At 39.9% G+C, this 26,532-nt stretch overlaps 2 protein-coding genes across 2 annotated transcripts in view; both read right to left on the reverse strand.

The window, feature by feature from the left end:
* Nucleotides 1–6,213, reverse strand: part of LOC104543513 (cell cycle control protein 50C-like) — a 10,335-nt gene extending 4,122 nt beyond the window's left edge. Inside the window, exons 1-4 of the mRNA XM_010188146.1 lie at nucleotides 6,001–6,213; nucleotides 5,058–5,168; nucleotides 3,710–3,811; nucleotides 2,275–2,365 (exon numbers count right to left, since the gene is read on the reverse strand). Of these exons, the coding sequence (XP_010186448.1) occupies nucleotides 2,275–2,365; nucleotides 3,710–3,811; nucleotides 5,058–5,168; nucleotides 6,001–6,213 (517 nt within the window). The remainder of the gene's footprint in view (nucleotides 1–2,274; nucleotides 2,366–3,709; nucleotides 3,812–5,057; nucleotides 5,169–6,000) is intronic.
* A 1,245-nt stretch (nucleotides 6,214–7,458) lies between these two features.
* On the reverse strand, nucleotides 7,459–26,236 carry CMSS1 (cms1 ribosomal small subunit homolog (yeast)). Its single transcript, XM_010188148.1, has 9 exons — nucleotides 26,102–26,236; nucleotides 21,762–21,833; nucleotides 18,602–18,731; nucleotides 15,626–15,685; nucleotides 14,840–14,942; nucleotides 13,380–13,440; nucleotides 12,447–12,534; nucleotides 10,734–10,822; nucleotides 7,459–7,542 (listed from the first exon to the last, which is right to left on the reverse strand). The coding sequence occupies exons 1-9, from the start codon at nucleotides 26,234–26,236 to the stop codon at nucleotides 7,459–7,461; spliced, it is 822 nt and encodes a 273-aa protein (XP_010186450.1).
* Between the last annotated feature and the right edge of the window lie 296 nt (nucleotides 26,237–26,532).

Genomic DNA, 26,532 nt, shown 5'->3' on the forward strand with positions numbered 1-26,532 from the left:
TTCTTTGACAGTTGTTCTGAATAAATTGCTGTGTTATATATAACGTGTTTTCAGCAAACAGGAGAGAAATGAAAGCACTATCAAGGGAATTCATGATTCTTTTGAGAAAATTTTGCTCCAGTTTTATGCTAATTAGGCCTTGTCTACCAATGTGGACACAGAACATTTCCTTCAATCATAAACCATTTAGTTAAAATTGTGCTTAACCATGCCATCCTGCTTCTCTGGGCAAAAAAAAATTGGTTTTATACATTATACTTTCCTCCTCAGATTAGTTTAACATGAGGCAAAAACATTTCAGGTCTCATTAACATTTATGTGAACACCCAGGTAGCCTATGAGATGTCAGGCAGGGTTAGTTAGATGATACAGATGGGGAAGGGGAAGGGCTGCTTTTTAGGAAACATGAAAAACACAGCTCAACTGCATGAAAACATACTTTTTTTTAAACTGCTACAAAACCTGTGTTTGTGCAGCTCCTGGAGGCTCAGACACACTCTTCTGAGTAAGTGATCATTCTGTGCCCCACTGCATCCCCAGCTGTTCGTAACGGGTTTTTTAACAAGAGTTGCAGTTCTCTGAGCTCTGCCTGCTTAACTGCTTGTCTGACTGCTCCCTTACCTTCCAGCTTGGGTTAAAAACACTTCCCATGTCAGGAACTTGACCATCTGCCTTAATTTTACAAAACAAGATAAGAGAGGAATTAGACAACCAGCTAAGCTGTCAAAAGTGAATGAGAAGCACCCTCTTTCACAGCAGAAATGAGCTACCAGAGGAAAGATTCAGTCATCATCCCCTTCCCCCACATCACCAGCAGCTGAAACATTTCATCACACTGTGTATGCTAAGGACAGAAGCAAAGGCAAAATGGGAAGTTTACCCTCAGCATTTTAAAATCTTACTATCTCTAGTATCATCTAGTACATGTATTCTGGAGCATTCTTACTACCTCTAGTATCTAGTCACAAGCTGAGGGGAGACCTCATCACCACCTACAACTACCTCAAGGGAGGTTGTAGAGAGGTGGGTGCTGGTCTCTTCTCGCAGGTGATGGAGGATAGAACAAGGGGTAACGGCACCAAGCTGTGCCAAGGGAGGTTCAGGTTAGAGATAAGGAGGAAGTTCTTTACTGAGAGGGTTGTCAGAGGCTGGAACAGGCTGCCCAGGGAGGTGGTGGAGTCACCATCCCTGGATGTATTTGAAGAGTGGGTAGACGAGGTACTTAAGGATATGGTTTAGGGGGTAGACAGGAACAGTTGGACATGATGATCTCAGAGGTCTTTTCCAACCGAGCGATTCTGTGTGTGATTCTGTGTGTGATCATCTAGTATATATATTCTGGAGCACTCTCTCCTGCAGCCAGCACTCCAGAACAGTGTGGGCTGCACCCAGGTATCTTTGCTGGCCTAGGTCTAAGCCCAGTCCAGTAAGTCAGACTTCCAGGGGAGCAGGTAGGTGCACAGGCAGATGAAAACCAAATGGATTTAGAAGTTACTAAGTGCAGCTGCCCTTTACAAGTCCCTCTGGTGTGGGTGGCCTGAAAACAGCTGCTGCATTGCCAAAAACTGCTATGTGTAACAGGTAAAAAAAGAGGGAGTGGGAGGTGGACAAAAAGGATGGAGTAGGAGAGGAAAGTCTGTAGAAGCTTTTTAATCTCCTTTCCTCCCAAGGAAATTCATTCTGAAATCTGCCAGTGTTCATGGCTAGGAGCCCTCTAGGTTTCAGCCCAAATGTACTCATAGGCATATTATGCCCATTAGGTTTCTATATACAAGAGCAAACCTGGGATCAAATTGAGTATGACTAGGAATGCTTCCAGCACTCAAAGAACAAAATGCATCCACAGAGATCGAAAGGTCCAAACCAATGTGAAGAACGTGTCACCTCCTTCTAAGCACACCTCTGTGGAAAGGCAGAATCTGTGCTCTTCCCATCACTGTATAAGAATATATCTTTTAGCAAAGAAAGTACACTAACACTGTTGTGTCATCATTCCTTATTTCATCAGGGGCTCAACTCCTCAGTCCTGTTGCATATTCACACTGAAGAGGGGCTTAGTAAATGAAAAATCTTCCTCAGTCTAAAAGTGAAGGGCAAGTTACTAAACAGTAGGAAGCCAAGACCCATATGCACCACAGTGACACCGCCAAACAAAATCTTTTTGTGGGAGACAGACAGAGATCTTGCAATATCAGGACTCAGCTGGATTGGGTTAATGGAATAACCCAATTTCAAGTGGAAATTAGTAAGCAGATGTGGAAGGTACCTACTTACCATTGAACATGCTGTTGGCAATAGCACCACATGGAGCCATGGACGTCCCATTTTGGTAGGTGGTAAAGGGTGCACAGTAGCTCTTTTGAATCTGCATTCAAGGTCATAGAACAATCATGCACTGAACCTGGGGGTTTTGTTTTGGTTTGCTGGTGTTAATGTTCTCCTCCCATTCCTTCTTCTGAAAAGCCACTGAATAGTTAAGTCTCCAGTACATTTTGGTCATATTAGAGATACATCCAAATGAATGGGTTTGTAGTTGAGGAACACCTTCCATATCATGGTAGGTAAACTTAACCTCTTCACAAAATTCTGCTGCAGACTTGCAAACTCCAGACTACAAAAACTCATCTTGGGGTCTCCTATTGTAATATAACTACCATTTAGAATGTTCCAGTGAAGCCTTGGCTTACCCTAGAATATCTTATTTTTCCTTCTTTTTAATTTTGACCTGAACTGCTTCAGTGGTGGACAACAGCAGAAGCAGTTAGCCACATCACTGCAGTTCTGTGTGGGGAAATCTTGATGTATAAAGACAGCATGAAAAACAAAAGTCCATCTCAAATTTATAACATCTCTCCTAGCCCAGTTAATAAGAAACTATAAACCTTCAGGTTTAAAAACAGAAACATTTTCAAATAACTCTAATAAGCTGTGTAGCCAACTGGCACAAAGGCCAAAAGCGGCTGCACCTAGATGCAAACAAACAAGCTGACTGGACACCTGGAGAAGCAGATGTATGGGGAAAATGTCTTGAGAGGTAAAAGAAGCATTTTATAACAGATTATTATGGCATAATCATCATGTGTGCTGAGAGAACAGTGCGTGGGTTATGTGTATATTAAGGAATGCTACTTTTAAGCCAAAGAAAGCACGTTTTAGATTTTTGAGTAAAAAAATCTTAATGCAATTATTGCATTTTTAAATTTCCTTATGCAGGACTGCTGCAGGTAATGCTGTCTAGCCTCTTTAGACCTCTAAGTTGCATACTTCAGAATGCTACACAATCACCGCAAACCTATTCCTGCTCCTTGTCTGCTTACAAAGCCAGATGGCAAAATAGAAGACTTAGAATAACTTACTTCCCTAACCAACAGCTTGAAACATTTCTGGCTAACACGACTGAAACCAGAAGTAACTTTATTTGAAAAAGAAAATCTATTCTTAATCAGCATCCCTACAAGGTGTAGGTTCGAGAACTGCAACACTGGACTGACATCTTCTATTCAACCCCTCAATCTTCCTCTCTTATTAACTTATTAGGCATAATGGCCCCAACAACCATAAAAACAGAGACGTGACACTGAAAATCTGTACCTTATTATTCCCCAGAGCCATCTTAGCACACTTACAGTTATGCCTAGTTAGCTCTCCATACAGTGAAAGATGCACTTGATGGAAATACTGGCAATCTCATAACATAAAGAAAACTTACATTTATATTTCGACCCAACAACTGTGCATCACTTCTTGATATCACATATCGACGGTGGTTTTGATAGAAGTTTTGCAGGCCATAGTACATAAAAACATCACCCTAGAATTCAAGGACAAATCTCTTCAGTAAAGTGAGTACATGTAGACAAAGACAAATCCTATTACTTGCTAAAAGAGAGGGAAAGGGAGTACTCAACTTATATTTAAGTGCTGGTAACTACACTCTAAGCAATTACTTCAGCGGGCATAGGCTAGAATCTAGTCTTTACTCCAACTGAAAGTTTCAGTATTTTGGCCCAAAATTAAACATACTTTAAATCACCACATGAAACCTAAAATAAAAATGCCCAATTATTATTTTACTCAAGATGGCATGGCTGGCCATGAACCTCCAATGACTATGGATAATTTTGTGGAGACAGTCATTTTCTGTAAAAGAAGGTGCACAAAACACTTCAAAGAGTAACCATTAGCTCTTAATTCCTTCAAACTTTTTGAAAATTAAGGCCTCTCATCAATCATTTGAACCCTTTTGAAAGTTTAGCCCTGTAATTAGAAGGAGAATGCTAGGCAAGAAACAATTAAGCTATAAAAAAACATTATTCAGTTAAATAAACGTCTCACTTCAAACATCACTGTAATCTGAAGAATGTATTACAGAGTACTTTAACAGCCTCTTCAATACTGAATAACCCTAAAATGACTTAATAATTTAAATTGCACTGTAATTTTAAGGGATCATTTATGCAGTACTAAGCATAAGATCTCTTTGGTGGCACAGGAAGCATTTTAACAGTCTCAGCAATATAACCTGGCAGTTCAGGACAGGAAACAAAGGATACTTTTCTCAAATGAAACTGCAGAATGGCATTGCTCAGCTTGCAACATTTCAAGGACCTTGAAGATTAGTAACATAACCTTTATAAAAAAAGACTACAGGAGTTTACTTAGGACAAGTGGTCAGAGCTCCACATTTCCTTCTCATTTGAGAACTTAGCAATGCAGTACCAACCAACCCCAGGCCAAGGGCAAAGGTTTGCTCCTGACTCAAAGAAAGAGATGCAGTCACCACCACAATCAAACACCATTTACTCCACCCCCATCTTCACCTTGGACATCTCCTGGCCAAGGACAGAGGTAGTCTGATCTTGATTATTTTTAATATGAACCAAAATGAAGAGCAAAGGCAAAAGTTTAAAATTTTGAGTATTTACCATTTATAAAAAGCATACAAAAAATTTAGTCAGGAGCTCTACACAGCAGACAGAATTAGGATTTTTATTGTATAGGGATGTAAGTTACAGGAGGTACTAAGCAGCTTGAGTTGGTTTCTTGCATCCACTTACCAATATATCTTCCTTTAGCGTGAAATTAACAGAACAGTGGCATTCCTTATTCCAATTAGAGGAATTTTCACGGAGTTTTGAACAATCTGAGCATTTATCTGAATAATCAATCTGTCAGAGAAGTGAACAAGCAGAGATACTGTAAGAAAGGACAAGCACACAGGAAAAGGTTAGTGTTTTAGTACCAAGATTTCTCAGAGCAGTTTTCGTCTAAGTGAATCCGGACTGCCAAAAAGATTGTTAAAATTTGACAGAGACAGAGAATCAGGACTTGGCCTCAATGAACGTTCACGAATTTTATTCCTACTTTAAAGCTGCTTGACAGTTTTTTGATGACTGTTGCAGAACCTTCACATCTGCTCCTCGGCAAAGGCATGCTGAGTGAAGAATACTTCTGCAGCTTGGTCTGGCTGACCAAGAAACACTCAACAAATTCCCAAATGTGTTATGGCCCACCCCTCTGGAACAACCTTAATGTAATGCAGAGCATTGGCTCCAGCCAGGAATCTATTACTACTGCCACACATCTAACCAACCTTGCCTTCAGGAAGCATTTAAACAGCAGGGCTCCCTGCATTTTAAGATTTTGCCCCAGCAAACATATAAGTTCTTCTAGTACCAAACACTATCAAAGGAATTAGTTTATTTCCCTTCAAAAACCCAGGAAATAATGAAAGCATTTCACATATAACTAGCCAGTGGCAGTAATTACCACCCATATTTCAGATATTACCACCCAGTTAAGCACCCAGTGCTCAGTTTTTATCAGTGACCAACTATGTCTGAGGATTTTCACAGGAATGCTGGCTGCTGGACACATGTCCATGCCATGAAGCCATTACTATCACCTTTATCCAGAAGCAAAAATTCAAAGCCTCTTCCCTCCAAACATAGCCCAATTTCTTCTTCATAGAATATCTGAGAGCACCACCCTCAAACAAACCTGTACTTCTCTGACACTGTTTGCAGACAGTATAAGGCAGATTCCCACAGAAAGGCAGAACGCGCCTGTGAGGAAGAAGCTGGAGAGCACGGTTGCGATGTTAAGCTGGGGCTTCCATGCTGGTAGCTTCTGCTGTTTGAATGCACTGTTATCCGGACATCTGGAGGAATGCGCCTCTCCTTCTTGCAGAAGAAAACTTGTATTGTTTTTCATTTTCCTCTTGGTGAGAGGAAGGAATAATATACCTGTGCTGGAAAGTGTTTAAGCCGAGATACTGTCCTTACAGTTGGGAGACTGTATTGTTTGTTCAAACCTGCGTTATGGCCAGGAATTACTTATTAACTAGATCTCTCTCTTCCTCATTTCCTACATTTGTACTTGGATCCTTATAATCACCTTGTACCAATCAAACAATTGTGTACTTTGGTCAAGGTGTCCATATGCTTTTTCCTGCCCCATAATTCAGAAGGATTTTTTGTGTTTTGTTAATTTATTGCATTCATACTGCAAACTAGACTGGAATTTCTGTGTATTTCTTCTCCCTTCACTTCCATAGCTGCCCAGGTAATAGGCATGGCATACAACAAAAGGAGCTCTGCTCCAGTTGTGCTGGATGACACTGAGAGGACTGCAGGTGCTGAGACAGCACTTGACAGAAAACGACGCTATAGAAGACCAAATCAGTTTTCTTTACTACATTCATTGCGATTGATTCAGACACAAAGGCTATGTGTTCTTTATCACAAAAGGGCAACTAATTCTCAAAAGATGCTGATGATTCTATTCATCTTGTCCTCTGAAAAAAAATGCATCCATTCCCTATTATGCACAATAACAAAAGAATCACCCAGAGATCATCTTCGTTTAATTCAAACAGACAAACAGAAGAATATTTTTTTGCACACTCCAATAGTTTAACCAAAATAGAGTCTCAATATAATATACAGATAATTTATCATGTAATAGCAAAAAATAGCATTTGGCCAACTCTAGAACAGAGAGGTTAAAAATATCTTTTTAAAAAATTACTGAAATTCATACAGCATTTTCAACCTCGAGGGCAAGAACTAAATTACCTCTCTTGTGAGAGAAGTAAATTCTCCTTTGAGACAGCAGAGGGAGATAACAGAGAACTGAGTTGGACAAAGACTTTCACATCCAAGTTTGCTCATCTTCAAAGTTTTAAAATAGAGTAGTAAATCTAGCTGGTGAATGCAATGTAACTCTAATTTCAGTATCACATTGTTCCTGCAATAAAAATTCTACTAAAAATACAAACAAAACGTATTTTATTAAAAGACAATGAAACTCAGAAAAAGTTTCAACATGCTTTTTTTCTGTATTGATAGGCCTCTGAAAAGTCAAAATCATTGATCCATCGCCTGCTAATCACTTGCCAATTGTAGACAGGATAACAGTAAAATGCAGCTGCAAATTACTTCCCTGTTGGTGAAATGGTTAGAAGAGTCCCAGCTTCAGAGACCCTTCTCTGCACAGCTTTATAATACTCATCTCCAGTAGGTCAGTTGTTTCTTTCTTTATCTGAAGAAAAAAAAATAAAAAAAGCATCTAAAGTTACTCATAGTGCTTTGGCTAAATACCGTTACTTATTTACTCAGACACCTTACTATGGGAATAGAAGTTAAAGAAGAGGTTCACATACAAGGTCCTGAGCTCTAGAATATTTTCATTTTGTAAAATATCTAGCATTTGCTATGCAATCCTGAAGTGCAGTTATGGCTTGTGAAGTCCCATCTAAGAGGGCTACAGAAAAGTTGTCACTGGTATAGAGCTGAAAAAGCATATGCCACAGCAAGAGGTCCATCCGGGGCTGCAAAATTCCTATGGGACTTTCCAGAGTACCAACTGGTATTAAGTTGTCCAAGGGCAGTACTGCATTTCAACAGCCACAATGTCATCTGTGCCTGAGACCTGCAGGGAAGCGAGCATGAAGGTCAGGTCTATGTGTGCTGCATGCAAAGTACTTTGGTTTATAACAAGGATGTGGCTGTAGTTTCTTGCTTATCTAAAGATAAAAGACAAAGGTAATCTAGAGTAAATATTGACTACATATTTCAGCAAGAACACAAGATTCTCTCACAGCTTCCTTATAGCTCTCTCTTCCCACTTACAAATAACTTATTTTCAAGTTTTCTCTCAGGGTTATAGCCTTCTGTGCCTTCCCTCTTGCACAGGAATAAATGATGTGAGAAAGCCTGAGTAATCTTTGTTTCACATTGGATGTGCTATGTGAAGGTGAAAGTAGTTGTCTTTCTAAATCACAAGTTCATTTCTTAAAAACTATTTTTACTTTCATGAAGCCTGAAATTCAAACTTTCTGTATTTTCAAACTTACTCAAGGCTCAGTGTTTGCATTGTTTGTAGACAACACAATATTGTTTTTTTTTAAAAAAAACCCATTGAATCTAACAAACATGTAATCTGGGGAGTTAAGACAGCTCTGTATTGCCATCAACCCCTATATACAAAGCTTTCAAAGCAGGAAGGCAGTCCTTTGGTCACATTATACAACCAATTTTTATTTAAACCTTTATGCTTTGGTCTAACTCCAAAGTGCCAAGATAAAGTCTGATAAACTCATTCACCTCACCTCTGGTTTCTTTGTGAGTTTCCTTTTTATTTCCTTCTCTCCACTGTTTGGGATGAATGAAGTGGGAGACACAGAAACAGAGAAAAAAAAACCCAACAGCATTAACTAATGAGATGTTGAGGCAACTGAGCGAGCGGTGGATCCGGGCACCATCCATTATGTGGGTATGATGGGATACAGGGCTGTCACGTGGGAAGACTCATGCGTTTTGAAATTCATATACTTATCAGAATATACCACTGGGTACATAATTCTCCACTGAACATCAGGTTAATACAAAAACAGCAAGTAGAAAGGACACGTGGTTCCAGCTGTTCTTGCTCTCTGGTGTAATTACAATGACATTCAGCAACGTGGTACCTTAAATATGCAAAGAAATTATTGACAATTGAGGTTTGCACTGAAAACAGGTCAGTATGCCTTGTTTCTGATTTTATGGGCACAATTTTGCGTCCACAACTAATACGGGATGAAAGAAATCAGTACATCAAACTGACAAGTCTCTAAATTATATTTTTGGTTCTATAATTCCTTTCTTGAGAAAACTTATGACTATTTATAGCATGTATTTGACAATTTTTATACAAGTAGAAGAGTAAGATCCTCTGCTCACTAAGACTCTATTCCATATTTCAAGTCTGCAAGTTGCCAAAACATCCCATTGGTTTCTACTGTTTTAAGATGCCTTATCTTCAAACCACTACTTGGGTATCTTTTATTGCTGACATTCCTTACAAATAACTTTCAGGAACCTGCCTGATGTCTGCAGCTGGACAAATAGCTGCAAGATGCTCCCATTATATAGCTTAAAATAATTTTCTGTGTGTTATGTTACCTGAATAAAGTGCAGGTTTGAAGATTTCTCTGTAATCACATATTCACTATTCTGCAATCACACATAAATATCTATTCCTTATACTAACACTATACATGAGGGTGTAACATTCTTACTTACTTGGTTTTAACTTGAACTAAGTCATAAGATTTGTTGTTAAGATAACCTTATCATTTTGCCTTAATAAAATGCATCTGGAGTCACAATTTTAGGCCTGTATTCCTAGACAGACATGCAGAAATACTGTGATGCTACCAATAGTGAGCTGAAAGGGACAGTTCAGGTTTGCAATGGCCCAAAATCAATAGCAACATAATCTTAATTTTTTTTCAGGTGGATCACCTATACTCTACTGTATGTATATTCACTTCAGTTGACTTAAAAAAACCGTCAAACCACAACCAGGACCTTTTGTACTGCTGTGTCTGTGAATTGCTGTTGTCTGTTCTTTAAAAAACTTACAGGTAAGTGCAAGCACATCTATAAAAAAGCTTTATGCGTTTACCACAAGAGGGAGCCTCCTTGCCTCAAAAAGCAAAGCTGTTTTTTTTAGTTATGTCATTTCTGCAATGTAATTTTCTGTGGGGTGCTTTATCCAAGATGATTAGGAATGTGGATCTTTGTGTATGTGGGACTGTAAAATACAGCATATTCAAATACATAGACAAGTTCAGAGAAGGATTAATGACTGATAATTCAGCTCACTTGTACAAAACAGCTTAGTTTCTATATGCAAAATAGTCCTTTTGCCCTGGAGATTCCACATATCGGCCTGCTAATAGGGAATTATCTAAAAAGGAGTCTACAAATGATGGATGGCTCTACACAGTTTGTATCCTACCTCTTGTCAAAAAAAAAAAAAAAAAAGAAAGAAAGAGAACAGTCTGTAGACTGACTCACAAGAAGTTATCTTACTCTCAGATGAAGACAAATAAATGCTTCTCCAAAGTTTTATTTAGTTTTTGAGGAAACCTTTGCACAACATCCTCTTAACTGAGAGAACCTTCTGGGAACAGGCAGAACAACTATCTAGCATAAACAGGAGAAATTAACAGCACACTGTAGAAGTCACAGCTGTGACTTGCAACAAAAAGGAAAAAGTCTTCCTCAGGAGGTAATTCTGAGACCTAAGAGTACAGACATAATAGTGAAATGTTAACTTATTTGTGTTTCTAGACCACTGAAGTCAGCTTTACAGAAAGAAAACCTTACTGACCAAGATCTGTGCACTAGAATCAAAAGTAATGACTACACGGAATATAATATATACAGGTGCTTATACAATACCTCAGGGATATCCATCATTCTCCTTAGTTTCTGATCTCTCCAGTTCCAATCCAGAATCATGTATTTTGTGGAGTTCAAGCACAGGCCATCTAAAAAGGCAACAGAATTTTTACTACCAAGATAACAGGACATGCGCTTACCAAATCATTTTTGGCTTTTGCATCCTTTGCTATCTGTTTCCAGGGAAACTAATCTTTGAACACTTAAGTACCAGATTTGCTGGTTGGAAAACTAATGCATTGACACTACAGACTCCCTTAACCACATAATCGCGTATCTTTCTGGAAGATAAACACAAAAGCAGAAAAACTACTGTTCCCAGGCTTGTCAAGAGCTAACATCCTGCCAGAACGTAATTCCTCAAGCTTTCTCTTGATGAAACTGTAGGAGTTGAATTTCCACAGCTGATGAGGAGCTGGTAAACCACAAGGACTCCAGTTTGAAAACTCCTCTTAATGGGAACTGACAGTGTTTAGCAATTTTCAGGAGTGAGTGCTATGTGAAAGTGAGTCAGGTCAGTGGTGCTGCTGAAGAATTCTTCTATCCTCTGAATAAACACTGATGAAAGAAGAAAAATGTCCTTTCTAAACTGGCCCTACAAGCTGTTGCCCTGTTTTTCCCTGGTCTTGATGATGCCCACAATTTGTCACATCAGTTTTGACTCCTCTCTATTCTCTAGTGACCTGGGACAGCAACATTAAGGTGTCAAAAAAGGATTAGACCTTGGGATAAAACGATACACTTGGTGTCCCTGCCATAAGCTGTCTCCATCTAACATGTCAGTGTGCTGATGTACTGAGCAGTAAGGATTTAATGTTGGTGAAGGGCACAGGAAGCAACAAAATTATGCTACTCCTGTACCCTTTTGGAAGGAGTGGTACAGTGCCAATCCACAGCCAGTCCCTGACCAAGAATCTGTCAGATAAAGGCAGTGGTTAGAAAGAGGAACAGAATCACCTTACTACCTTGTCATTTTGTTGTTTTTCTTTGTGTACATAATGTCTGTTGAGTAAGTAAAAGTACTCAAAATTGGGGCAAAGGAGATTTATATAGAATAATTTATTTTATTACAGGCAAAACAGAAATCAAATCAAATCAGCAAGCAGAGCAGATCTTTTGTCCACTCCTCACGAAAGTTTACTCTGAGCTCAGAGTGACATATGATACAGTAACTTCTGCCATAATTTCCTTTTGATTTAGTTGCAGTGTTTGGTTTCCTGGAGCTTTAAATCCTACACTACTATTTTGCAATCACTTTGTAGTCAGCATAAATCAGTATTCCTGTCAAAAGAGGAAGTCCTCCACCTCAGCCTGCTCATTACCTGATTTTGTGTGCTCCCTGGTTTTGTTTTAATTTGAATTAGTTCTAATGGGGATCAGTTCACTGAGCTGCCAAACAGACTCTTGGGCTAGCACAGAAAGCAAAAAAAAGAGAATAAGCAGGCACTGACTGGGTGGGGGAGAAAGTATTACTCTGCCTTTCTCTGGTATTACTGATTTATAGTGATATAAAGCCCAAAGTGATCATAAAACCACTGGAATCTTGACCTCATTTTGACTGACACAGCAGAAGTGGAGAAACAGAACTGCAAAATTTAGTACCCAAATCCACAGATTCATGTCAACCTAAGCACTTCAAAAACCATTGAAGACTCGCTTCTCATGAGACCAAGTATAAGATACTTATGGAAGAAACCCTCCTTCTTCTACTACCTTGCTCCACCAGCGCTTTTACTCTCCCAGGAGTTCCAACACCGATGTGGAATACACCTTTCTCCAACATATTAATCTGTTCTTTTATCTTTGAAGAGAGAAAGACAAACCACAGTAAAACTACTATTGTTTTAAAATTTCTTTGCAAAGAGCTAGAAATAAATTCCAGATCTCTTAGTGTCTCCTTCTAGAATAACACCAAGTAACAAATGCTATTCATCTTTCAAACTGTCAAACTGATATATCTGGGAGAAAGTTTAAGAAATGTAACAGTCAGCTGGGCATCACACTTCTCTAGACGTTCAGTAATTTTCAACTTTGAAAATCTGCTATTTCACCAACTATTTTTGGAGGTGAGAACAGTATGTTTCCTTCAGAATTTAAACAAATTCTCAGGAAATATCTGGAAAACAGACCAAGTTGAATTAGCTCTTAACTCCTTTAAAATGAAGACACTTGAAAATGGTGAAATAAAGCAAATGACACTTGCATGTTTGACAGCATTTCTATTAAAGGTCAATTTTCTGCTTATTAGTTTCTGTATCCTCATAATGTGTGCTCTCCTGCAGAATGCATATGTGGGTGCTGGTACAGCTTGCTTTTTCTACAAATGTATGTGCATGAGCCTTCTATCTAAACAGGCAAAAGCCATTTGAATAAGCACCTCACAGGAATGTGGAACATCTTTAAACACAGCACATGCATAAGCATCTACATTCTGCATAGGACTGCACCAGAGCTATTGGAGGTGGTGTTTGTCTAGATTCCTCAAACTGCAACAGTGGGTTACCATAGGAAGCATTACCTAAAGAAAGAAACATCACATGAATACTACATGAAAGGCACTATTGTTAAATGCTTTAAAAAGAAATTATATGACACTAGTTAGTTGTTTATAGTTTTGCTATCAAAATTTCCTTGCAGCTTTCTTACCTTTATGTGCTTTGCAAACAACTTGAGAACTCTGCAGTCTCCTTTAAATGCTGTCATTGACCTGGCAATGAAAAATTTGAAAAAGAAAATGCAAGCATCAGGGCTGGGATTAAGACCACACAGGAGGAAAGCAAAACTAACTGGCACTTCTCGATATACTTCAGACACAGTCCCTCAGTGACACCTGCTTGTACTTTGAACAGTATGTACATTTTTATTTGCTACTTGATCAAAAACCAGACAAACACAATAGAAGATATCAGTAGGGGGCAATATTGTTTAGGTAGCTTTTCAGATAATATTTAACAATTACGGCCTGTGCTTTCACATCTAACAGTTCAAAACTGACTAATCACCAAAGTCCAATTAAAAAAATACCTCAGTTACTGAGACACAGGCATGAATGAACATGCATGTATGTGCACAAAACAAAATATGTGTGTGGCTGTTGGGAAAACCTAGGCTGCCACAGTTTTTACTACAGAGATTGCCCAAATTCCAGGTAACCATTTTAACTTTTCAGAAAACCTGACTTTTTTTTTCCAACACTCCATTTTGGCACATGGTAACAACTGTATGTTCCGTACTAATTAAGCAGGAAACAACATATCCAGTGACTGAATGTCATTTAAGACAACTTTCTCTGCGTGTTTTTCACAGTGTGCCAAATTTTCAGTTTTCTCTTGTGCAAAGCTAAGGGTTTATATGCAAGTATATATATAAACTGCCTAAGCCTCAGATGGTGGTATCTGCATGCAGGGGCTAAGCACTACTGGCACTTCTACTGCATCCATGCTTCTATCTGTGGCATGGAGTCAAACTTCCCAATTCTCCACCTCATGTGGTACTGACAGATAATCACAGGAAATGGGACCCAGACAAAAAAGACAACCCTGAAATTTGTGAGGTATACATTAATTCATCAACGTCTTCACTACTTCTGGGTTAAGAAGGGAAAGGATAGAGAAGGGGGGGGGGGAAAGAGGACAGAGAACAATGAAAATCATCATCTCTGCACCACAGTTCGGTCAGTCTGAGCCAGCTGAGAACAGACACAGATGGGGAGGCACTTAGGTGAGATGCACATGTTGGCACTTGAGGCCCTGGAATGCCATGTCCTCATTGCCTTTGGTGCAAAGTCAGGATTTCTAGTGGTGGCTCATTACGCCTTATGGGTTTACCCTGTTCCCAAGTATAACGTGTTGCATGTTTCCCTCAAATTGGTTACACTTTATTTTTGAATTACTTCCATGCAACTGAAGTACTAAGTGTTACTTCAATGTAAAACCAAACACTACGCTCTCCCAGTTTAAAGAAGCAAGGGATATTCCATCAGTTTGAGTCACTAAAGTTTCTGGCTAGCAGTGGACAGTGTCCCAGTTTTGCCTTTATGTCTGTGGTTCCAAGACAAAACCTCTGACTGACTGCCAACCTCAACATAACATTTGCTATTGACATACTTGATGAGTTCCAAGGAACGAAGGGCAGAACTGCAGATAACCAGCATCACCACGGACTTCTTCTCCTTGTGGTTTTTACGGAGTTTTGCCCACTTAGGACAGACTGCAATGAAAAAGCTCATTTACACACAAAGTACTCTGTGCCACAATTTTAAGTTACAAGAGTACATGACGAATAGGAGCCAGCAGCCAGAACACGCATGCTGAAACCTATCAGGTCTGGATCTCTGGCAACACTTTTACATTTAGTCATGGCTGAGAAATTGGAAAATAAAATGACCAAAAAAAATAAAATACAGAAATATCACATAACCGAACTATTTAGATAAGCTTTAAAAATAGTTTGTAAGGTGACAAGCCCATTGTCTTCACTTGTAACATATGGCAATTTGTATCAGAGAAAACCAACTGAAAATGAAAATTTACCAGACTGTAAGTTCTCTATAAATACACAAGAGAACAAAAATTCTTTTGGTTCATGTCAGCAGACAGCTGCAGTATTTTACTGTATGATAATACATATGCCTACTTATGAAGCCACAATAAATTACTGACAAATAATCCCTAGCAATTAAAAGAAACCCTAGAAAATTTTGATACAAAAAGGTGATAGAGTAAAAAAGACCCAGAAAAACAAGACCTGTCAGGAAAAAAAGCCCCTTAAATTTATTAATATAGCTTCATAAGTAAAAACATTTGGAGATGCAGATAAAAACTGCAATAGCAATGCATTAACAATGTTTTTCATACAACTTCCATCTTATTGAGACCAACATTTTAACTCACTTTCCTTCAGGTATGAAGAAAAGCTGTGAGTGAGATCATTGGCTGGCAAAAAACAGGAATCTGAAAACATAAAGGAAAAAATATTTTTGTTGATGCATTTTTAACAACAAAAGGAGCATATATGTTTGCAGCATAACCATTACTTACGCTGATGAAATCACAACTGTGTTAAAAATCCATCATCAATTAATGACCACCCACGAAACAAAGATTAATGTACATCTCATGTACAAGAAGCTTTATATTGGATGAATCAATGAAGGTAAAATCTCTCAACTCAGTAGCAATTCCTTTCTTTTCTCTCACCATGAAACCCTGAATACAGGGCTGCACATGTGTGATCACATACATTAAAAAAAAAAATTCCTGTTTTTGCTGCAACTTTTGGTCTTAGCCGAAAGCCCCACAGTCAACCTGCCTGACTGTTCCTCCAATCCACCTACAATGGAATACATTTGTAGGTTACCCAAACAATTCATATTGTGCAAATGCAAGAACCTACCAATAATATACCTGTCAATAATCTTGTTCCTCTTTCTGGCCTTTCATACTGTGGTAATCTACCTGAGTATATTAACCCTAATGGCAAAACCTATGCTGCATTTTAATACCTTCCTCTTCCTTCATTTCCCACTGACTGCCTATCTTTTACCTAATCACTATGTTAACTATTAAGTCTTAAAAGCACTCTGTGGCAGACATACCATTTAAGTTTAAGCTTCATATAGAGGCAATGAAGGAAGAGACGGTCCTAACAAGTTCTTTGGAAGGCCTTTCCTTTCTCCAGTGTCTATACAGAAAGTAAGTTCTTAAAACTGTTACTAAAATTAGACAGTCTGAAAACTGGCTATTGCTGTTAAGGGTCCTTTGTCTGATGGAACAATACTGCTCCTGCAGAGCATCAACAACTCTGTCTTCAGGGTTCTGCACATTTTTTGTCATTCTGCATGAGGCACAGCACCTCAGAGTGCCTATCTAAGGAACGAGATGTTTGCTGACATATTTTAACTAAATGAAGGAGGTGTCCTTAGAGACATTATTCATGTTCACATGGATGATGCATTGTACTGATAATGGCAGCATCAACTCATGACTTCTATTGGAACAGACACTGTTGCAAACATGGTTTGCAGCTGATGCCTGGCTGAAGTCCTGCCCGTGCAGTTTCTTGAGCATAGCTACTCTTCATCACTGTACCTTCCATTTAATGGGTAATGTCTTGCTAAATATTTTGATTTTGCACTGATCCCTTTTGTTAAATAGAGATTGGCATTTACTGGGACTTGAGCTCCAAAGGGAATACATGTGTACAGCTGAAGGATCAGCAACCTGATGTACTTTTAAAATCATGTTTCAAAGATGCACTTGACACTGGCGGGGAAGGGCAGGGGCTGCCCTTCCTGACAGAAGGTGGTAATAGGGGAGCTCTTCAAATCCACTATGGACCTCTCTTCTCAGTGTTAAATATCTTTGCTGTTGTTTTGCAGTTCTGAATACATGAAGTCTAATTAAAGACTGAACAATTCAAAAGATGGTTTATAAAGGACACGTGCTTCAGTCATTGACCTTTCACAACAGTCCAACAGTGAAATATTTACGATTTTAAATGAAAGTTTCAGAAAGAGGGGGAAAAACACATAGCTCCAGACTGCAAGAGACCATGCTGACTACAAACCTGACTTTCTGCACTATGTCAGTAAACAAGAACGCACAGCTCCAAGTAGTTTCTTGTTATTTGCCCAGAGCTTTGACATGAATGACTTGACAGCTGTAGAAGTTTATAAACTCCTTGGCACTCTAAGCCTCCAACTCCCAGCACAAAACGAAAGAAAAAATATCTCCATCCAACCCAAGAGCCAACCCATTTCCAATCCATATGGAAATGGATCACTCCAACAGCCCAAAGGGCTCTTTTAGTAAGAAAGAAACCAAAGCAATTTATTATTTGCTGAAAACCCTAAATGTTTAAAAATATTTAACACGAGCTGTTCAAAGCAATCTATATGGGACTTCTCCAGGTATTTTTGATTGAACAAGAAAGCTAAACCTTCCCCATAGAAATAAAGAAGGGTCAAGCTAGAATTATGAATGTTGAGGAGAGGCATATTTATCTTAAAAAAACAGGCTTAAACACTAAAAGAGAAAACCCACTGCTGGACTAGAAGGCTCCTATATTGGCCACAACTCACTAAGTGTTCAAGAAGTACCAAAGGTGTATGCAGGTTAGTTACCAGTCCGTTCGCTCTTCTTGAGCAGTATCAACAAATAATGGACAGTGCCTATAAAATGACAATGTCTCTTTATCTGCAGAGTAAGAGGAAAAGAAGTCCAACGCTGCCTTCATCTCTAATGCAAACTCCAACTGACAGAAGCAAACCCTGCTCTGTCTTGCTTTGCTTTTTCTCTCACTGGCTTTTAATTGGAGACAGAACACAGGAACCCAAGAGGGTCCTCGTCATGGTTAAAACTTGGTCACTTTATACTTGGACCAAAACTACCATCTCATTTCATGCTAATTCCTGAAAAACAAATTGCGTTCAACATCTCACAACCATGTCAGAGTGATGTCTCATTACCTGTCTACTCCTGTCAGCCTTACTATTACGCACCTGGATCGACTCAGATAATCCCAGAAACAAAATACATTTTCACTTTCAGAGTCAGCATCTTGAAAGCTGCTATTAGGAATTGTACCATTTCTATTAGAAAAGTGAGCTCCTGAAATTATTACTTTACAATAAAAGGACACATCTATACAATGTTTCTTTTCATTTCCAAAACTCCAAGAAACCTCTCATTCATTCCAAAGAAACTAACATTTCTACCTAAACCGCAAATTAATACACAGTATAAGAAAAAGTTCTATTAAAAAGTACAACTCAAAACCTGCCCCCAAAATCCTCTTTCTTTTGCAGAAAAAGAACTCAACAGTATAATGGAAAAAAAAATCTTTATCTATTAAATATAGGATGTTACCTGACAGCTTTAATTCTTCTATTTCAATCACTGAACGGTTTTCACCAAAATGTTGACTAAGCAGATTTTGTAGATCTGCGGGAACACCAGGTTTTGGAGTGGATTTTTCCAGAATAGCCGAAATTTTCTTCTAAAAAACCAAGTGAAAAGGGTAAGTATGGCATTTTAATAATTTCTGTTCTTTGGCTAGCTAACAGCACTGTAAATAAATGTTCCTCCATAATTTTTTACATTAGATTAGCTTAATAACAGCTTAATTAAAAAAAACCAAACAAAACCCATCAATTTACAATGGGAAAAGATTCCCATTGTCTTTTGTGGGAATGCAGACTTCAGATACAAGTTCAGATACTTTGAGGAGATGATCTGTGAGTCTGAAGACAAGAAATCTTGTGCACTCATGTGAAATGCTGCCTTAACAAAAACACAACTGAAAGCTGGTTTCATGAGTTTCGCTTTGTTACACTTATCAGTCTGAAAATTCAGGGGTTTTTTCATCATTTGCTTTAATTTATTATTCTTAAAGCGTAACTACAGAAATCAAGTTATTACATAAGTCTTGGTTATATTTTGATTAAAACAGGGTAGCTATCTATTTTGGAAGGAAAGATGGTTAACTATATTCGCAGAGTACCATGTGATGAAAACAAGCTAAAAGCTCACAAAACCAGAAGTCAAGTAGAAGTAGGTCAGCAGCTGCTTTGTTCTTCCAAAATGTATAATTCTTTAAACCAAACTGGTAATTTTTGGAGCCTGGACATGAGTTCATGATTGGTTTTTTACACCTTAGGAATATCAGCAATTAAAAGTTCTGAACTTTAATTGAAATGAAAGTGTTGCTGTAATTTTTCCCATAATTAAATGGATCATTGGGGTAGAATAGTCCAGGGTTCCCATTAGCTGAATGATCTGCCAGCATTTAAGAAAACAACAGATTTTCAAGTACAGAGGCAGCCTGGAGAGTATAGCAAGAATGTGAAACCTCTCTTGATCTCACTGAGAAGTGATTCACTTGTGAAAAGCCAGCTCAAAGTTTCTCAGCTGCGTAAGCTAAACTGACTTGCCATCATGAGGATGCATGGCAGCATAAGGAGCAGGAGAGTGTGGTTAGGACGGAGCAATAGGCTGCTTATCTGCAAGGCAAAGTGAGATTTCACAGAGAGATGAGGTGGACCTGGAAACATTTTTGGCAGCTTTGGAGGGTTGGTGTGTACCTTCAGTGCAATTTTGACAGGCAAGGTCTGGGGGCAGCAAAGATCAACGGAAATTTTAAAGAGAGGTATAGCAGGAATTTTAACGTAGGGCACAGATCTTTTTCCATCCCTTTTCCTCTCACTTCATCCCAGCAACCAATCCCTCCCTCTCTTCCATTCCCCACCGGTCTCCAAATATGCCAAAAACAGCAGCATAAGGGGCAGAAGGCTGAACAGGAAAGAGCCATATTGGGGCTGCAGAAGCCACTCTACCCTACCCAAAGGCATAGTAGGCAGCTGCCTCTCCTAGTCATCTGCTACTTTGGCCACTGACTGTTTCACCTCTGCTAAAAGCCAGCTGTGTGTCTGCAAGACCCCAGCTGAATCTTTGACACTGGGATATGTGCAGATTAAGTGCTTATGCCTTCTTCTGCCTGCCTTCGGCCTTGTGCAAAGCCCTCTGCAGTCCTTGGAAGACTTCTCCAGTGGATATCTGAGTGTTTGGCAGGTTTTTGCAGTGCCTAAACCTGTAGCATTACTTCAGAAGATTCATCCTCATTTGGCATTGTTGTATTTTTCTGCTGTGCAACAACTATCTTCCCAAAGAATGACCAGAGGCCATTTGCAGCACACACAGCATTTGCATGAGGCCCACAGCTGAACGTCTTCATTGCTCTTCCTATCAACCATGAATGCTTTTCTGTAGCTCCAGCCCCACAACCGGCATCTAAAGAGACCCACATTTGGGAATCTCCAATTTAGCAGACAGCAAGACAGAACTATCATGCTTATTTTACTTGGTAACTCAAAGTAAGGTGTCATTCCACAGCACCATTACATCATCTGTTGGACCACTTGGTTCCTTCAGGAATTTTATGTCACTCTGGAGGGGAGAAGCCTGATACTAAGAAGAAATTCTGTAAGAGCAAGAGCAAGGGCACCCGAGCAAATGCTCTTCCTTCAGGGAGAGCTGTGGGGAACAGTTCCTCATGCAAGAAGTTTTACTATTTTTGTTCCAATTCATTCCAGATGCTCACAAGCAAAGGGGTTCTTCCTCCCCTCCCTTTTCCTTATTTTTAGAGAGAGTACATTGTTTGGATCCCATAGATCAAACTGATAAATATTTCCTGATGGATTTTTTGACAGGTTGTGTATGTCAACTTAGTGGCCTAGACCCACTGAAACCAAAGGTATAACTAAGCACCTATTGTTTGCCTGAGAGCAGAGTCTTTTTGTTAGGTCTATTTCATCAGTCTGTGGTGGGATGCTTTCCTCCAGCAGCAGTAGAATAAGTTCCATGGTCACTTCTACCAGAGCTGCATTTAAAGCAAAATTCTTCTCTTCCCTCTTCCCATTCCTTGGATGATTAAGAGGCCTGACATAATATAAAAAGGTCACCTTTCAGCCTTGTGAGGTAGCCAACTATTTACAGTCTGTCCCAAAAGACAATTAACTTGCCTGGTGATATACAATTTCCATCTAGACAGCTGAATGTGTTTCTTGGGTGAAGATGAGTGTGAGGATGGAATACAGCCAGAGGGACAACACAGAGAATTTATTTATATACTTATGCTATGAAAAGAAGAGCAAACAAGGACAGTTCTTAGTTCAAAGGACATAACAGCAGCTGGGGCTTGACCACTCCGATGAAATGGGGCAGATTCTGCCACAACTGAAATTTCACCTTTCTTTGATGCAGTTATGTTTTCCTGGTGTGCAACACCTGCAAGTGGGGTGTAGACATACAAAACCCTTGAGCGGAGTACAGACACAACGTCACAGTTCAGGTTGGGAATGGGTATTTTGAGTGAAGTAAAAAAAGTAGGAATTTCTGCTCATGTCTAAAAGAGACTGCAGCATTATGACCACATTATTTCTCATCACCACAGGATTGTCCCAACACTGAGTTTTGCAATAGCACATACACCCACTGCCCAGTCTCCAGACACACTCTAGGACGTTCATACCTTCTTTCTCCTCTTTGCCTTTACAGTGCTCTCTTGTTTTTCTTCAGGCTGACTTAGAAAACACTCTGTAGGCTGCAAAGCACATATTATTAAAAAAAGTAAGAAAAAGAGATCTAACATAAGGTATTTGATCACCTGGAAGAAAAATAAACCTCACCAAAGGGAGGTAAGAGGGGATACATAAGGTGAAATGCTGGGCTAGGGAAAAACAAACAAAACTACCTGTAGAAGGGATCAAATTCTTACAGTTACATGTATCTGAAGTAATTTTGGAATTGTGATCCGTGTTGTTGCAATCAAGAGGGCAATAAAAGAACAGAAAATTGAAACATAAAGGTTGTAGTCACAATTTCATAAAATGATGGAAAGCAGGTTTCTGATACATTGAAAAAAAAAATCAAGAGGAAAGCATGAACAAAACCTTTCACAGACTTTGTATTTTCAATCTCTATTATTGCACATGATTGTTTTCCTAAACTTTGCCAATAGTGCTTTAAAATAACTGGGTCTAAGGTGAGCATCCAGATGGTGAAAACTACCACAGAACTGGACAAGAGTAATTGGAAACAATCCTGTTCTGGATTTCCTTTTACATTTGTAATGCAAAATTTAGGAAAACACATTTTAAATTTGTTCTGACCCATTCTTGCTTTGTCTCCTCATAGGCAAAGTCAAATATACACAAGAAAAATACATGTCATGTTTCAGAATAATCTTCATCCAACACATATTGCTATTATTAACCCTCTTTTGTGCCTGACGGAGCAGGCAGAATTGGTCCATTTGTACCAGAGTCCCTGTTCATCTAAGTCAGGGTTACGATTTGTCCTTAGTCGCATAAAATGTTGTTTAATTGTTCATAATATGCCTACATTTCCTTTTTTACCCCCACAGCCCTGGTTTATTTATCTATAAAAAATGGGATACCACCACGCTCAACACAAACAAATTATCTGCTGCTTGCTCCCTCTTTCTGTGTCATAATGCAAACGCAGCTATTGCACTTGTCAAGGCAGTAGTACTGTACAGAAGTGGCCCTTAAACTGGTTGAGTTTCAGTGATACTTAGGAACTACCAGAGAAGATTTGGCTGAAGACTGGCTAAAGCCAGCAAAGCACTCTACAACTAGGGCTGAAATGTAACACAGCCTGGATCAACACTCACCCACGGTAAGTTGTGATAGGGACCATATCTTGCCTCAGCAACAGCGATCTGTTTTGCGTAAGAAAAACATGCAAATAACCTTTTCTTAAGGTTACTTAAGGTTACATGCAATAGCTCTTTGCATGCCACCATTAAGAAAACGTTATTTGCATGTTTTTCTTATGCAAGACACAGAGCAGACAACCTACTTGGTTTTGACATGACTCCCTTGCACTCTGTGCTTTTATGCTATTTTTACATGGAAGTTCTTAAAACGCAGAAAAGAGGAAATCTGTGCAGAGTTCATTGATTTATGAACCAAAATGTCATAAATTCCTTGTTTGTTAACCACAGACAGAACAAAAAATATTTCCTGTATGGTATTTCTAACAACTTTTTTTACATGTTGCCAAGTTACTGGAAATTCAAATGCAGAGTGAAAACATCATTTTGTGTATGTGTGAAAGTTTACATTCTAGGTCAGCCATATGCTCTGATTTTTAGAGTTTGTGAAAAACAAAACACGTCAATGTACCATTCAGACTTGAGACCAATTATTCATCCATGTAAGCCTGAGGATGGCCTGCAGACTAGAAATACAATTCTATTTGGTTGTCTCCTGACTGGCTTCAAGGTGTCAAGTCCACTACAGAATAGCTTCCAGCCTGTGAGTAAGGCAGGGATGAGTAAAATGGGTTATGTTATATGTAACAGAACTACAAAACCTCTAGCTTTCTGTAAATACATCTGATTTTGCAAGTGTTTTGCTCTGAAAGACATGTAGTAACACATCCATGACTTTATGGTCCTGTAAAGCATTGCCTCCTGCAATTCCATGGCTAAACACCAAATTACACAATTCTAAAATGCAGAGTGATATTCTTTATGACAGGAAGAGCTGTGGCAGGTTTTCTGCTACAGCTGAGCAGTACCAGTCCACCTCGACAGGACAACCTCTGTTGGTTATCCTTTCTAATGTTCTCATAGAAAGAGCAAAGCAAGTCCTCCAAACAATCCATCTTAACTTAGTTCTAAATGCTTAAGCAAATATAATGATGATAAAAAGTGGCTCCATAGGCATCCTCACTGAGCTGAAGTCCTCAGAATCTGACTTATCAGTCAGTACAAAGGCAAAACAGCTGTCTTCTGTATTGATTGGCTATGTCTTTCCTAATCAAAATGTGGAATTAGTTGAGATACGTGGCTCATTTCACCTTTAGTCTCCTCAGAAGGACAGCCAAAAGCATAGTAATTCACAGAATCACAGAATGTTAGAAGTTGGAAGGGACCTCAAAAGATCATCCAGTCCAACCCCCCTGCCAGAGCAGGATCACCTAGACCAGGTCACACAGGAACACATCCAGGCGGGTTTTGAATGTCTCCAGAGGAGACTCCACAACCTCTCTGGGCAGCCTGGTCCAGTGCTCTGTCACCCTCACACTGAAAAGGTTTTTCCTCATGTTCACAGGGAACCTACTATTCTCCAGCTTGCTCCCATTTCCCCATGTCCTAGCACTGGCTATCACAGAGAAGAGCCTGGCTCCTTCCTCTTGACACTGACTCTTTACAAATTTATAAACACTGATGAGGTCACCCTTCAGTCTCCTCTTCTCCAAGCTAAAGAGACCCAGCTCCCTCAGCCACTCCTCATAAGGGAGATGCTCCACTCCCTCAATCATCTTTGTGGCCCTGCACTGGACTCTTTCAAGCAGTTCCCTGTCCTTCTTGAACTGAGGGGCCCAGAACTGAACACAATATTCCAAATGCGGTCTCACCAGGGCAGAGTGGGGTTGTTCTTTCCCAGATGCAGTACCCTACAATTGTCCTTGTTGTATTTCATTAAATTTCTCCCTGCCCAACTCTCCAGCCTGTCCAGGTCTCACTGGATGGCAGCACAGCCTTCTGGAGTGTCAGCCACTCCTCCCAGTTTTGTGTCGTCAGCAAACTTACTGAGGGTCCACTGTTCCCTTGTCCAGGTCATTGCTGAATATATTGAATAGTACTGGTTCCAGTACTGACCCCTGGGGGACTCCACTAGACACAGGCCTCCAACTGGACTCTCTCCCATTGACCACAGCTCTCTGACTTCTTTCCTTCAACCAGTTCACAATCCACCTCACTACCCAATCATCCAGACCACACTTCCTCAGCTGAGCTGTGAGGATGCTATAGGAGACGGTGTCAAATGCTTTACTGAAGTCAAGATAGACCACATTCACTGCTCTACCATCATCTGTCTACCTCGTTATGTCCTCATGAAAGGCTGTCGGGTTGGTCAAATATGACTTGCCCTTGGTAAAACCACGCTGACTGCTCCTAATGACCTCCTTATCCTTGGTATGCCTGGAGACAGTGCCAAGGATAAGTTGTTTCATCACCTTTCCAAGGATGAAGGTGAGGCTGACCGGTCTGTAGTTACCTGGGTCCTACTTGCCCTTTTTGAAGACTGGAGTGATATTTGCTTTCCTCCAGTCCTCAGGCGCCTCTCCTGTTGTCCACAACTTACCAAAGATGATGGAGAGTGGCCTAACAATGACTTCCGCCAGCTCCCTCAGCACCTGTGGGTGCATTCCATCAGGGCCCATGGATTTATGGATACTCAGATTACTTAATCAATCCCTAACCCAGACTTCACCAACCAAGGCTAACTCCTCCTGTATCCTGACTTCCTCTGGGGCCTCAGGGGTCTGGGGCTTTTATAAGGACAGTCTCCAGCAGTGCAGACAGAGACAAAGAAGGCATTCAGTAATTCCGCCTTCTTAGTATCCTCCGTCACCAGGGTACCCACCTCATTCAGCAGTGAGTCTACATTGCCTCTAGCATTAGTTTTGTCTGCAATGTACTTGAAGAAGTCCTTTCTGTTGTACTTGACCTCCCAGAGTTGTGATCCTGCTTGGTATTCTGTTCCTACCACACAAGAACCTGAACTCCACCATCTCATGGTTGCTGCAGCCAAGGTTGTCCTCAACCTTCACCACTTCAACCAGTCCCTCCTTATTAGCGAGTATAAGATCCAGCAGTGCTCCTCTCCTAGTAGTCTCATCCACCATTTGCATCAAGAAGTTATCATCCTGTGCTTGTGAGGCTACTCTCAGCTACCTGTAGGAAGCCTCGTCAACCTCCTCATCCTGATCAGGTGGCCTGTAACAGACATCCACAACACTATCTCCCATGCTAGCCTATCCCTTAATTCTTACCCGCAAATGCGCAAATCGCTCCTCATCCGCCCCTGTACAGAACTCAATACATTCTAGTTGCTCCCTCATGTAAAGGGCAACTCCACCACCTCGCCTTGTTGGCCTGTCTTTCCTTAAAAGGACATAGCCATACATGACCACATTCCAGTCATATGAGCTGTCCCACCATGTCTCTATATGTCACCAGATCATAAGCCCTTGTCTACACACAGATTTCTAACTCCTCCTGTTTATTGCCCATACTGTGTGCATTGGTGTACAGGCATTTCAGGGAGTGAGCTGAGCATGCTGATTTCACCCTAGAGGGGTGGGAGTGAGGGAGTTTCCACCTCCTCTTGTTCATTGCCCATACTGCGTGCATTAGCCTAGATGCATGTGAGTTGGGTTATTTATTTCACCCCCTTGTTCATCTCTAGTGAGCCTGGTATTAC

The sequence above is a fragment of the Mesitornis unicolor genome, unplaced genomic scaffold (assembly GCF_000695765.1).
Source record: "Mesitornis unicolor isolate BGI_N332 unplaced genomic scaffold, ASM69576v1 scaffold497, whole genome shotgun sequence".
NCBI classification, from domain to species: Eukaryota; Metazoa; Chordata; class Aves; order Mesitornithiformes; family Mesitornithidae; genus Mesitornis; species Mesitornis unicolor.